The 13,535-nt window shown below is 37.6% G+C and overlaps 1 protein-coding gene across 6 annotated transcripts in view; it reads right to left on the minus strand.

The window, feature by feature from the left end:
* Positions 1-2,567: 2,567 nt before the first annotated feature.
* Positions 2,568-13,535, minus strand: part of LOC101172235 (casein kinase I) — a 34,716-nt gene continuing 23,748 nt past the window's right edge. For 2 of the 6 annotated variants that reach the window (XM_023954284.1, XM_023954285.1), the window contains exons 5-12: positions 12,071-12,305; positions 11,595-11,680; positions 10,258-10,342; positions 10,023-10,171; positions 9,790-9,867; positions 8,452-8,553; positions 7,445-7,551; positions 2,568-5,658 (exon numbers count right to left, since the gene is read on the minus strand). In XM_023954284.1, coding sequence (XP_023810052.1) covers positions 5,604-5,658; positions 7,445-7,551; positions 8,452-8,553; positions 9,790-9,867; positions 10,023-10,171; positions 10,258-10,342; positions 11,595-11,680; positions 12,071-12,305 — 897 coding nt within the window. In that variant the 3' untranslated portion in view covers positions 2,568-5,603. Of the gene's footprint in view, positions 5,659-7,444; positions 7,555-8,451; positions 8,554-9,789; positions 9,868-10,022; positions 10,172-10,257; positions 10,343-11,594; positions 11,681-12,070; positions 12,306-13,535 lie in introns of all 6 variants that reach the window. The other 4 variants (XM_023954286.1, XM_023954289.1, XM_023954288.1 and 1 more) reach the window with 4 other exon arrangements.

Here is a 13,535-nt window from a genome sequence, read left to right on the forward strand (position 1 = left end):
GTTTGCAAATGTATAGTGATATTGTTTTTATTTATTTTTTAAGATGGATTTGATTAACAATCCTTCCACCAGATAACAAAGTTTGCAAGAAAACGCTAATAAAAAAATCATTCATTTATTTATATGGTTTTGACTTTGTGGGTCAAATGTCATTTTAATACTTGCATCCAGCAATGATCAATCTCTCGCATAAAGAGGCAGCACTTTTGCTATTACAGCACTAAACTGATAAGGTCTGCACTGAGATTAATTACTCCTCTACTACATACTTAATTGCCTATGATTGATTGCAACAAAGTTTTTTTTCAGAATGGAATTTCAAAAAGAATGGCATTAAAGTTGGGTGCATTATTTTTAAAACTATTGTTGAAAACATGAAACCTGAGGGATGTAGGATGGGAAAGTGCCTGAAAATCTGAATATTCCTGAAATAAAAGAGAAGATTCAAATAAAGAATCAATGCAATAGTGTCTGCAATCCAAAAAAAGGCTTTTTAAAAAGAGTGGAGGAAGTAATAAGAATATCTATAAACCCTCCTGGATTACAACTTGTGTTATATCTTCAGTGAAGTTCCTGCATTCACAGCATTTTATTTGAAAACCACAGACATTTTTCTATCATATATCAAGAATGTTAGGCAGTTACATGGGTTAAAACAGTTCAGACAAATCCATCCTCTCTCTTGAATGTTATATTAATGCTGGTAGTGAGGCAAGGCAAATTCGTAAAGCACATTTTATATACAAAGTCAATTCAAAGTGCTTTACATAAAACATTAAAAGAAACATTTAATGGCAGTGGTTCCATTACTACGAATGACTGATTTGAGTTGCTTTTTTATCTGGTCAAAAGTATTCATACTGCTAATAAACAACAAAGAAATCATCACAATACTATTAAGTCCAGATAAATTCTAAAGTTTAAGAAGTCTTTGGATCTGTGCCAGTTACTTCCAAGCCAAATAAAGAATCTGGATTGATCACCCAAAAAACCTTTCAAGTTAAATCATTTGGTTTTACTTTAACCTGTAAACCAGTGAGGCATTACATGAATAAGTTAGTCTTTGGATCAGTGCCAGTTGCAGCAAGCCAACCAAAAACATGAGGCCTCCCGTGTAAAATATTTTGATTTTTACCTTAACCTGTAAACCTGTGAAGCCTTACATGAATTAATTACTGTCAAAAGGAATAAAACTTTCCACAAATTTTGTATAACTTTACATGTTAAGCAATATTCTTGTCACAACAGAGTGGGAGGCCTTCAACCGAAAACAGCCCAATGATGTGACAGAGACCACTTATTGACCATAATGATTGTTTTGCAGCTATACAGCACCACCTGACAGAATGAGGAAAACTGACTGGGTGCTGCAGAACAGGAGGGGTAGATCTCGAGGATGAATCAATATGATGATTTATTGGCCCACTTAAAAACTACCTCTCTCATATTTTGACTCAAATCAAACCCGGGACAGTTTTGTTGAGTCACATCTTTAGTGTGAAATTGAAAAGAAACAAAAAAGTTATATTTACTCAGTTTATCAGCATTTCAAATTTTATTCAGTCAGAGGCTGTTAAGCTCAAAATTTTAAACTCTCTGAGACAGAGTGTTTCCCGTCAAAAAGAAAACATTTCAATAAAAAGAAAACTGAGAATTTGTTTAATTTACACTAAGTAAAGTCAATTTCTTGAAAAGTTAATTGAAAAAAAAACGTTAAAAATATATATAAATAATGGTACAAATGGTATATATAAATAATGGTACAAATAAAATAAATGGATCATTTTTCTCAGGTACTCTTAAAGTTTGCATGTACTCAATGTAGCCTAGTTTAAAACAAAGAAAATGATGAGTATTGTGAAATCTTTTAGTAATTAGCACAGGGGAGTTTTTACTGTGTTGCACATTCTTAAAGGACTTCAAAAAATGAACAACTTAACATAAAAACAATTTATTTAAAAAGGTTATGGGGTTTGCAACAATATAAAAATAATATTTTTACTGCATACTTAAACTTAGACACAATGAACCTCTTTGAATCAATATTTTTAATTTAAAAAGTTGCAGAAAACAGCATTTGTAGGATTATTCAAAATTGAAAAGATTTGAAAATAAGTTAAGACTTTTGTAAATTAACATGCATGTTCTAGGAGAGGCTAGGTAATTTAGTGTTAAAAACTGAATAGTCAACTGACAATAAAAGTTTGTTATTGAACTTTTTTTTGAAAGAAAACTAAATTTAAACATGAGTGAAAAAGATGATGCAACCGATTATAAAGTTTTCCTTTAAAATCAATAAATTAACTCATTTGAGATCAACAGTCGGGATGCAACCTGCCTGTCATGGGGGCGTGGTTGTCTCTTTTTTAAGGCACGTGACGTAATTAGAATGCATTCTTCTACCAGCAGGTGGCGCTTCCTGAGAAACACAGCAAACCTTCCAAAGTGCATGGCACACCTTGACGCAGAAACGATGGTTAGTCATTAAATAAGAACTTTGACGCGCAGCTGAGCGATAACAACCACAGAGCTCAGCACAGACACACAAACAGCTCCATGACAGGGTGATGTGATAAAATTTTCTTTATTCACAATTAGAGATCTGTCGTCGTCATATTTACAAATACATGTTGCAAATAGTTACACCAATAAACGTAGAGCAGAAGCACAGTTCAACCCTGGTCTGAACATCCTCGGAAATAAAGTCTCCAATTAGAAATCACATCGTAAGAAAACGCAGTGCGGTGGTTAAACTAAGCTGGGTCCTCACCAAAACAAGTCACTTCCTCACTTTTTTAAAATTTTATTTTATTTTAGTTAAACGGAATAACTGGACGTTCTAGGAAGTATTCCCTGCTGTGGATGGCTGTGTGCGTAAAGACGCACGTGGAGATGTGCTTGGATGACTGAACCACTGCTTCGTTAACGCCTCATACTGTATGTTGGGAAAATGAAGTCATAATTATTATGATTCCTGTTTGAAACATGATTTTACAAAGCACTGACTGGTTCCTCTCCCCGTGCCTCACGCTGAGTCCTCCAAAACCTGCTCGGAGGAACAAAGAAAGAAGCGCAACAATTTACAACCAGCTACCATTTCAAATCAGAGACTCAGAAAACTGAAACTTAGGTGGAGTCACGACTTTCACACCAAGTGGAGTCGAGCTATGCAGCAACAAACGGAGGCTTTGACTGCCTCCCAAAGTGAAACTTTAATTACCGATTTAAAGTCACTGCAGGAAACAGAATTAAACATGAGGAAATATAGACATAGCTTGGTTCAAAAAGAAATTTCCTTTGTTCCTTCAATTCTTGTAATGCTTTCACAGAACCAATGGATCAACCTTCTAATGACAGATCAACTCAAATGTCACAAATTCTCCCCGACACAATAAAAACACATCCAATTTGCCTATTTAAAAAAAAATAGATTTAAAGACAGGAAAGGACCATCATCAGAGACTCTTCATTTCATCGGATTTATGTTGCTATATGGTCATGCTTTGGATGATATTCTTTTTATTCAATCCCCTCATTCAGCTGAATTCCCTTTTCTCCCCTTTTGGTGGGACATGTTTCATCTTTTGTTTTTTTTTTACTTTTTTGGACAAGACTTAAGACTTTTCTGGTATCAGTCAACAGGCGTTTAAAGAAAGACTTCACCAGTGTCCCTCTTTCAAAAGCAAGCAAGCAAAAACAAATCCATTTGTTAAAACAAGACATGAAAAAGAGTCGCGACAGCTCTCAGTTTTTGGAGTCGCCTAAAGACTTTTGATGGCAAGTAAAAAAAAAAAAAAACATTCAAAATACAAACTTTTGCTTAAAGTATATAGATTTTGAATTTGTGAATTTTACGTAAAGAGAGACTTCAGAATTACTCCTGTGAATTCTCTAAATTAATAACTGCAAATCCAAACGTCTCATAAAATTCCACCCATAATCTTGAAAGCAGGTTTTTTTGTTGTTGAAAAAGCACAACTTGAATATCACAACTCCACCTAGTTGCATGTTTGGGAAATCAGATATTTTGCTAAGAAAATTTAAAAAAAATAAAAGTACTTGGCTATGGCTTAGGGATGATGGCAGTCAATGTTTTGTGGAAGCTTAAGCATCGGGAACAATAAGCAGACAGAGAAAATACATCTTTAAATAAAAAATAAAAAAAAAATCAAGGAAACTGTGTGTTAACAGATGGACAGAAATATATATATATTTTTTTAAATTGCCTTTTTCATGATCTTGAAGACTCCAATAAGAATCAGAAGGGCAATTATCCCAGCTATAGCTGCTTGTCTGTCCAGCGACATCCATGTTTACAGCGATTTGAGTTTTGTCCGTTGTAGTTTTGGAGGTGGCGGAGGGCGCGCACACACCAGTACCAAAAAGAAAGCGGCCAGAGAGGAAGACGCATAAGTGGCAAAGCAGGTTGTGTGTACAGCACGGTCACACTGCACTTTCAGATGAGCAAACGTCCACATGCACACTCTCAGACACACAAATTAAATCCAGTAAGCATTTGTCCGATTATAGAAATTATCAATGCGGAATACTCGCTTGTGTTTTCAATATTGTTACTTTAAAAAAGGCACAAACTATGATTTCCTGGTAAATTATTTTGATGTTAAATGTAAAATCAGAAGACTTTTTTTGTTGTTTTTTCCCCCCACTGAAATTAAGATTTTTCAGCCATAACTCAAGTATAAGCGTTCTGAAGGACTCATCCTGGATCAGTCTTTATTAAGTTGTTTTTTTTATGGTTAATTTCAAACCCAAAAGGTCTCCACTGAAATTGGTTTTCTTTCAAAAGTGCAATAAGAGCCTAACATCTGCTTCTCGTTTTTCCACAGTACCTGAGGCCAGTGACTGTGCTACAAAGACCACATCGACAGATGAAAAGAAAGTCAAAATGAGGAAAGAATTGAACTCAGAACACTACAACATAAAAATAAACTTTCAATGCAGGGACTCGACTTCAAAAAAACCAAGGTTTTACTTATAAAAGAAAAAAAGAAAGAAACGAAAACTTTCTGAATTCTGTTTTACAGATGAAATGCTTCCTGTGTCTCTTTTGTTAAACATCAGCATTTTTCACCTTTTTCCTCTTTACCTTGACTCCCACCCCCAAAATAAAACACACCAAAGAAAAGAAAATTAACAATTTCCTACTGAACAGATTTCTTTTACTTGAATGGTTTCCCCTGATTAACTGACTGTTCAAAGAATACATGTTCAAATGTCATCTGTAATACAACCCCATTGTTGTTGTTTTTTCACTCCACTGTTTCAGTTTCATTGTTACAGCTTTTGTACTTTTCCTCGCGCCCCAATGTTGTAAAGCAGATAGGTCTATTCTGGTCTAAAGGAATCAGGAGTCTGTTGTGTTGTCAGTAGGACTGCAACATTCCTTCAATTCGGCCACAGCACTGAAAATGAGAGAGCTGGAGAAGTGATGTGGGGATGGTGGTGGGAGGGGAGGAAAGGTGAGGGGACAACTGGAACAGGAAAAGGAATAGGGTTTGTGTGTGTGCGTGTGTGTGCGTGTAGTTGCTTCCATTTAAAACTTGACAGTGACCACAATGTTTCAAGTTCTCTCTGATCTTCTTTTACTTGTGCCTCTGGAGAGCTTTCCTCTTTCTCCTTTTGAAGAAACAACAGCACCTGCGGGAAAATGAGAACGTTAAACACTCAGCAAACGGTAATTCAGTGTTTCTCACACCTGCATTCAAGCTTTCATTGAGTTTGTAACCTTGATTTGAAAAACACTTTTAAAAAGAAAATCCTAACGAAGTGGCATTACATTTATTTATTTTCTTATTGTTTAAACTAAACAGCAAACAAATTGTTTATTTAATCCTAAACAGTAAAAATAAAACTATCATGTTTTTCGGACTAGAAAATCCTTCAACTTTCTCAAAAAAATCAACACGGCATCTTGTTTTTCCAAATTCTGGCTGTGCTTACTGACCTCAAACCGATTTTTCTGTGGAAAAAGACTAACAATCTTTTGTAATCCATGAAGCCCATTGACTGTATCTGAGAACTGGACTGAGTGACTGTGACGTCACCCATAGAGAAGGACTTGCTTCTGTTTACAATGAAATGAAGTCAATTTAGTCACCACTCGTGCGCAGTACGGACATCACCATGTTGGAACCCGAAATTGTCAGCAATAGGGCTGTAACCAATCAATGAATTGATTTGTATTCATATGATCCAACCAGATCAATCTGTGTGAGGTAAGCTGTTAACTCAAACTATACCATTAAAAATAGTTTCTAAATGAGATCAATTGATTATTGATATTGGAAAACACCATTTGGATTGAGGCACAGTAGGTTTATTTTACTATAATGGAAGTGTCATCACAACAGACACGTGATGGCAGCAAAAAATGATCAGGCCATCATTACAGAACGATCTAATAATGTTCAGTTTATATTACTTTGATGTGAATTTTTGATTGAAGATGTACTGGATCAATTTTAGGTCAATGAATGTGATTGTTTAAAATGAACCAGTAAAGTATTGACTATGAATCGGATCGGCAATCACAAATAATGATGCAAATCTAAGTTAAAACAAATTGCTACACCCCTAGTCAGTAAGCAGTGATTGAGTGATTGGTCTGAGTCAACCTGAGACATCATCTCTATGTCAACCACTCTCGCCAATCAGGGGAGAGCTTGTTGGAAGTCCAGACTCGGGAGAATCTGTCAAAGATTTAAAATGTTTGACGTGAGGCGACATGCTTTTACTGTGGCATCTGATTGGCCAGTTTATAACTTGAATAACTTGCATTACAAAAAAAAATATCCTGGAAAAAAAACAAGATGAGCAAGAACATGTTATAACAAAGTTATTAGAAAAAGAATGGGTATTCTGACAAATAACTGTTTATTTTTTCAGTAGAAGTCTATGGGATGGCCTCTTTGGTTTCTCGTAATCAGCGGTTACTTTCTGTTTTGAACGCCAAGGCGGAGGGGTCACTTAGTCCAGTCCTCATATAAAGTCATTGATAAAGATGCGATGCTTGGATTGTTGAAGCATTATGAGTACTGTGATGTGTATTGTGCTTCTACATAAGGAACTGAAAAAGTGAGTGTTTTGTTTTGCATTTTATGCGTTTCAGCTAAAGCTGGATTTATCGTGTTGTTGCAGATCAAAGAGGTGCACGTGAATGACAACACAGTTCCAGAAATCCACCCCTCTGATCGGCCACTCTACACATTCTGGGTAGTGTAGCCACAACACACAACTGTTTTGATTACTTAATGTGCCGTATAATCCAGTGCACCTTATGGTCAGAAAAATATGATAGAACCCAAAGTCCTCATTTGAAGTCCTCAAATTTTGAATAAAGGAAAACCAGAATTTTCGTTCTGAGCCTCATCCCAGTCAGTGGCACAAAAGCAAGCATGTTTTTCTGAGGACGCTTCTTCCGTACTTTGTTTCCTCGGCCACTTCCACCTCAGTGGGAGCAGTGATGGGAGCGTTGGAGTGTCCAGCTGTGGGATCGTCTGTGTTTAACTCGCCATTTGTTGAGCTCATCACCTGCTTAGTGAGAGAAAGACAACTTCAGGAATGTAACCTAACTGTTGATGGTCTCAGCATACAGCAGATAACCTGAAATGAGCCAAACTAAAGCAACACCACAGAAGTCAAAGTAAAAGCGTCACATGTTCTCATGTTCTGCCTAAAAAGGAACTTTAAAGGAGGTTTTGCTTGCTGTGTTACTTTCTCGATTATCTCTTTCTATTAATGATTTTGTGCTACATTCTTGTCTTGCCATCTCGGCAAAACCTTTCAAGAATTGTTGTCTTTTGAAAAAGTTTAAAGCTACCTCAAAAAGACATGAATCTTTGGAAGATGGCAACTTGACTCAAATATATCCAAAAGCGAGTCAACTGTTTGCTAACAAAAACAAGAAAGAAACAACAAGTAAAACCTGTTTGACACATGTAAACAGAAACCGTCAGCAAAGAGAATCTGTGCCTTAAAAGCTGCAGTTTTAGTAGCCAACACCAGGCGGGGCATTTGTGCCGCAATTTTCTCAGGGACAGATTTATGAGACAATATGGGCACACGGAAACAAATAAGTCGATTAAATCCATATTTTTAGTCAAGAAAAAACTAAATTTGTCTTCTGAGCTGTTCATGGGTGTTCCTTGTTTTTACATAATACTGTGGTCTGTTCTTGAGACGGCTTGTATTTTGCTGAATGTCATCTTTGTTTGGCCTTAAGTGCCATCAGTTTACAGGCAGACGAGCTAAATCAAGCAGCAGGAACTACACACAGGGCTCTAGAACTCAGGGGTTCAAAAAGTCCAACGAAAAGAGTCCAGAAAAAACACAAACAGGCAGAGAGTCAGTGAAAAGAGGGGGAAAATACAGACAAAATTATGTAGATTCATGCAGTAGCCAGCAGAGCAGCAGCAGTAGCAGCAGCTGTACCTGAACAGAGCCCCCCAGCCGCTCAGCTGTGAGGTGCGACCCCAGAGTCTCCTTATTGGTCACTGGAGTGGGCTGAGACTCACTTCCTTTGGGCTCAGGCGACTTGACGCAAAGAGCAAAAACGGTTGAGGTTGATGGCCGTGAAGTGGTGAGAAAAAGAGGGGAGGACAGAGGGTGGCGGATGTGGCAGTTTAGGGATGAGGTAGGGAGTGTGGTGAAGGTAGGAGCAGTGCAGGAAGAAGTGTTGAAGGAGTTGTGATTGAAAGGGGATGGAGGAGGTGGAGGGGAAAAAACAAAAAAAAAATTATAGAAGACATCTCCCAAGCAGAAGCAGGCTGGTTAAGACAAACTATGTTAATAGGGGAAGTAGAGGGAAGCATCATTTTATATGAAGCTCAGATCAACACACTAAAAGTCATGCAGGAATAAAAGAAAACAGCCGTGATCATCTCAGCTGGCAATGACTAAACAACAACTGATGTCTTTTATTTTATTTTTGAAAGTTGCAGTAACTGCACCACTGTTGGGTAACAACTTACAGAACTGGCAGGTTCTTGCAGTTGTTTACAGATTAAAGATTTTTATTTTTGACACTTAGCTGGGTCCTTCAGTGTGATCAGGCTGTTTTATTGTGATGTCAAATGTTTTCACAATCACGGGCAATGTTCATGGTACAGAAGGATGTGCTCTGCCAGCATTAAAAAAAAATAATGGCAAGGTTTTCCTCAGCCAATGGCATTAAACAGAGAGCAGTAAAAACAGGATAGAGTCCACTGTAATAAGTCAGCCATAAAAAAAATAAAAGGCACTCCCCTCTACAGCTTTATGGTAATGAGTGAGAATTGCCAAACACAATAAAAAGAACTATCTGCACCATCTGTTATACTTAGTTCATGAGTATTTCTGTGGGAAAAAACTGAATTTCCTTTTCAAAAAATGAGTCAGGAAATAGATAATATGCTCTCAACAATACCGACTTCATACTTTGTCACATAATAGGCACATCACCTCGTCATTACTGGGATGAAAAATGCAATTTGCATTTTCAACTCATGCATGCAATGACTGGCACTTAAGGGTGGCAAAGTGTGAAGAACCCACATTTTTGTCGTCTTATTCATCACTATTCATGTCTAGCGTTTTTCCATTAAGGTTTTGGTTTTTATGAAGTCTTCCTGGCTTTCAGATTCTTCAAGGAAAAGCGGTGTGACTGCTACAGAATGAGCAGGAAGTAAAGGAGCAGTTTTCTTAAGAATGTTGCGTGACATGATTGGCTGACTGGTCGCGCAGTCAGGTGGTGAAACCGGGCGCGGTTTCTGTTCTGTTCGATGAACTCACCTGGTTTTTGGTCGGATGCGATGTTTTGTCTCTGGGTGGCTGGGGTGTGTCACTGGGGATTTGGCCTATCGGCGTGGGCTACAAAAAAACCAAAAAAACACAAAATTACAACCTTACTCTGACAAACATTTTTACTCTTCTAATTTTCCTTAAAAAAAGGTTTTGCCCCAAAATAATGACAATAATAACAGGAGGAAGTGAGGGAATGAGTAGTTTCAGAATGGTGTACTTACAAGAGATTTCCCAACCCAGTCGTATTCATAATCAAACACGTGTCCGCTCCGGTCAAACAGATCAGTGAAGAGTTTCCGTAAATACTCATAATCAGGCTTCTCGAAGAAGTCAAGCCTCCTAACGTAGCGCAGATAGGTGGCCATCTCTTCTGCAACAAAGGAGAACATATTTTAAACACATCTAAGCTAAAAAAACAAACAAAAAAAAACAAACACAAGGTGTGAATCTACTGACCAGGGAAGCCTTCACAAAGAACTTCGATTGGCGTTGCTCGTTTGGTGTCTCCAATCTTCTGATACCTCTCCTTCAAAGTGTCGGCCTAAAACAAAACAAGACAATATCTGTGTTTGTTGTATTCTGACTAGGAGGAAGCTTTTGGAGGTGCCAAATTCATGTATAATTTCTGTCCGAGGGACCTCAGTAACAGATCTCAATCCTCTGATAAGCCAGTCTTGTGCTTGGAGCTTGAAATTTACAAAAGCTTCTTCATTACATCCTCATCTAAACTTCATGTTAACAGATGACAGAATGAGGCCCCGTCAGTTGGTGGATTGCTGTGTTATGTCATTTATGATGCATTATAGAGAAGACTGAGATAGTTTCCTCTCATTAGATGCTTCCAGCAGGTTAAAAAGTCAATTCCAAATGATTGTTTTCCAGATTAGGAACAGCTCTGTGATTTCCTCTTACTGTTGTTCTAATGTTTCATTGGACGTTGACGTTATTATGCCGTTATGTGCTGCGGAGGGCCTGTTCTGGCCTGAGCCAGGAGACATCCCCCACACTACATCCCTCACATTCATCTACCAAGAGCTTCCGCCCACACAGCAAATGTTCCGATGCCTTCTCCTCTCAGCTATTCCATGCACACCTTAGAAAATAATGGCTTTAGAAATAAGAGCAACTCTGATCCTTTCCTTACATTTTCATCATTACCTATACTTGTACCTTTTATGTTTTTTGGTGATCAACATTCAAACCTGTTAAGATGCAAACCTAGAGGTGACTTCCTTTGGCAGTCAGAGCAAGCGGACGCATCACTGTATACGTCTGAAACCGTTTAAAACAGTTTAAGGAACAACTTTGGTGGGAATTTTGGGGAACCCTATTGCTACACATTGACTTAGGCTTAAAGCTGATCTAGGATGAATTTAAGAGTAAAAATGTTCTTAAAACAGAAAGCTAAAGAAAATATGACATAGCTGATGTGAACAGATTTAAACTTGCCACATCCGTTACACCATGTGTAAAGAATTCCTCCTCTGCTGTTACAGACGTGTAGCAGAATTATTAGAAAACTTGCTTTATTTTAAATATATATAAATTCATATAAAGTACGCCTGATGTAGTCTGACATGAAACTAAGTTAATTTCAAAAGAAGTAAAAAACAAACAAAAAAGATTTATCTTGGGTTTCTTTGTATGTTAAAATGCAATGAACCCTCGCCAGCACAATTCTTTTTCCAATGTTAAAAAAAAAATGAAAGAAAAAACTGCTGGTGTGTATGTCAGCTGAAACTAAAACATTTGCAGAACACAGATGTTTATCAGTAAACACCCCACAACAGTACCTTCAGGCCCTGCCATGGGAGGCTGCCTCTGAGGAAGTACATGAACATGTGACCCAGTGCCTCCAAATCATCCCTTCTGCTTTGCTCTGGAATCAGGAGTGAAAACAAGGTCAAGTCTAAAGTTAGCTGTAGAAGACAGTGACAGGAAAATAGAAGTAAGACTAAACAAAAAAGGACATCATTGACTCCCGTTTTAATTGAACGTGCTTTCTATTCATGAAAGGACAAGCAGCAGGAAAAAGAAAACAGTAAAACAAAGATTTTATATGTTAAACTATAGAAACCATCTATAGAAACTATAGAAATGATTAATTGGTAACAAAAAATCTAAAGTTTCACTGATGATTGAAAAAAATACTTCTATGACATATTAGATTGATATTTTGTCTTCAATCTTATGTGAGCCTGGTAGCAAACAAATAGCGACCAATTTGATGAAGGTGAATCCATCAGAGACAGTAAAACAGCCGACTCACCCTTCCCCAGGTGCGTGTTAATGCTCATATAACGTGCTGTTCCAGTCAAACTCTTGTGCTCCCGGTAGGGGATGTGTTTTTTGGTCTCAGGGTCTATATATTCTTTGGCAAGACCAAAGTCAATGATGTGGATGGTGTGCTGCCTCTTGCTGCCCGGCCGCCCCACCAGAAAATTCTCTGGCTTCACATCCCTGTAGATCAGACTCTTTGTGTGAACGTACTCCATCCGCGTTATCTGGACAGGAGGCAAGAGTTGGATTTTGCTTTAAATACCTGAACTATTTAGATAAATTCCAAAACACAAAGAAATGAAACTAAAATGGATACAATTCTTGTTTTTTTTTTTCTTCAATTCTAAGGCATTAGCAAATACATAGGGTGTGTCCAAATTCGAGGGTTGCATCCTTCAATGGCCGCAGTCTTCCCGTGGACATTGGCCGGGTGTAAACGGCTGGGAATTAGGACGAGTCTAGCCTTTAGATCAGGGGTGTCAAACTCATTTCACTGAGGGCCACATCAGCATAGTGGTTGTCCTCAAAGGGCCAGATATAACTTAAATGTAACTTAAATGTAAACTAAATGTAATGAAAAATAAATGTTAAATAACACTTTATTTATTTATTATAACTTTTTAAAGTGACAATTACAGTTGCATAGACAACATATATTTGCTGTAGCATAAATCCTTTTACATTTGATTCTGACAGGTTAGGTTATATGGACAGTGTTTAAGTCCTAATGTATAGTTGCCCAATTCCATTATTTCATGTCAGATTCCCCCTAGATATGAATAAATACACACCAACTTTTATTTTTATTCTAAGAAATTAAAAACTTTTACGCTCTCGCAGGCCACATAAAATGACATGGAGGGCCACATTTGGCCCCCGGGCCTTGAGTTTGACACGTGTGTTTTAGATTATTCCAGCCGTTACATCTGTGAAGGTATTGTTGCTTAGCAACCGTGAGTCCTGAACAGAGGAGTAGAGAACCAGGCATGGAGCTCAAAACTTTCCTGGCTTATTTGATCCAACTTTTAATCTTGGAGGTGTATTTATAAATAGGTGTAATTATTTCCAACTCTAGGTCCTGCTTTACAGTCCACCATTATTGTCAGAAAATCTCCTGGTTTGGCCACAATGCATCTTGAGATATGGACAGCATAGAAGGAAACACCAGACCAATCCTTGAAATCGGGAAAAAGAAGGCCGTATTCATTGGCCGTATTTGAAGGAGTCGTTGAATTTGGACGCACTTGTTGCGGTACTGTGATGTAAGCAGCCTACAAACGCAGCCCATGAAAAACGCAGCCCTTGAATTTGGACACAGCCACAGAGACCAACTATTCTGATAGGTGTTTTTTTGTTTTCATATAAAAACACAATCACAACCAATTTTTTACATTTGACCATTTAACATTTTATTACAGAGGCCTGTTGTCACGTCATAAAACAATGTTTTGTCT

Source organism: Oryzias latipes, chromosome 4 (assembly GCF_002234675.1).
Source record: "Oryzias latipes chromosome 4, ASM223467v1".
NCBI lineage: Eukaryota > Metazoa > Chordata > Actinopteri > Beloniformes > Adrianichthyidae > Oryzias > Oryzias latipes.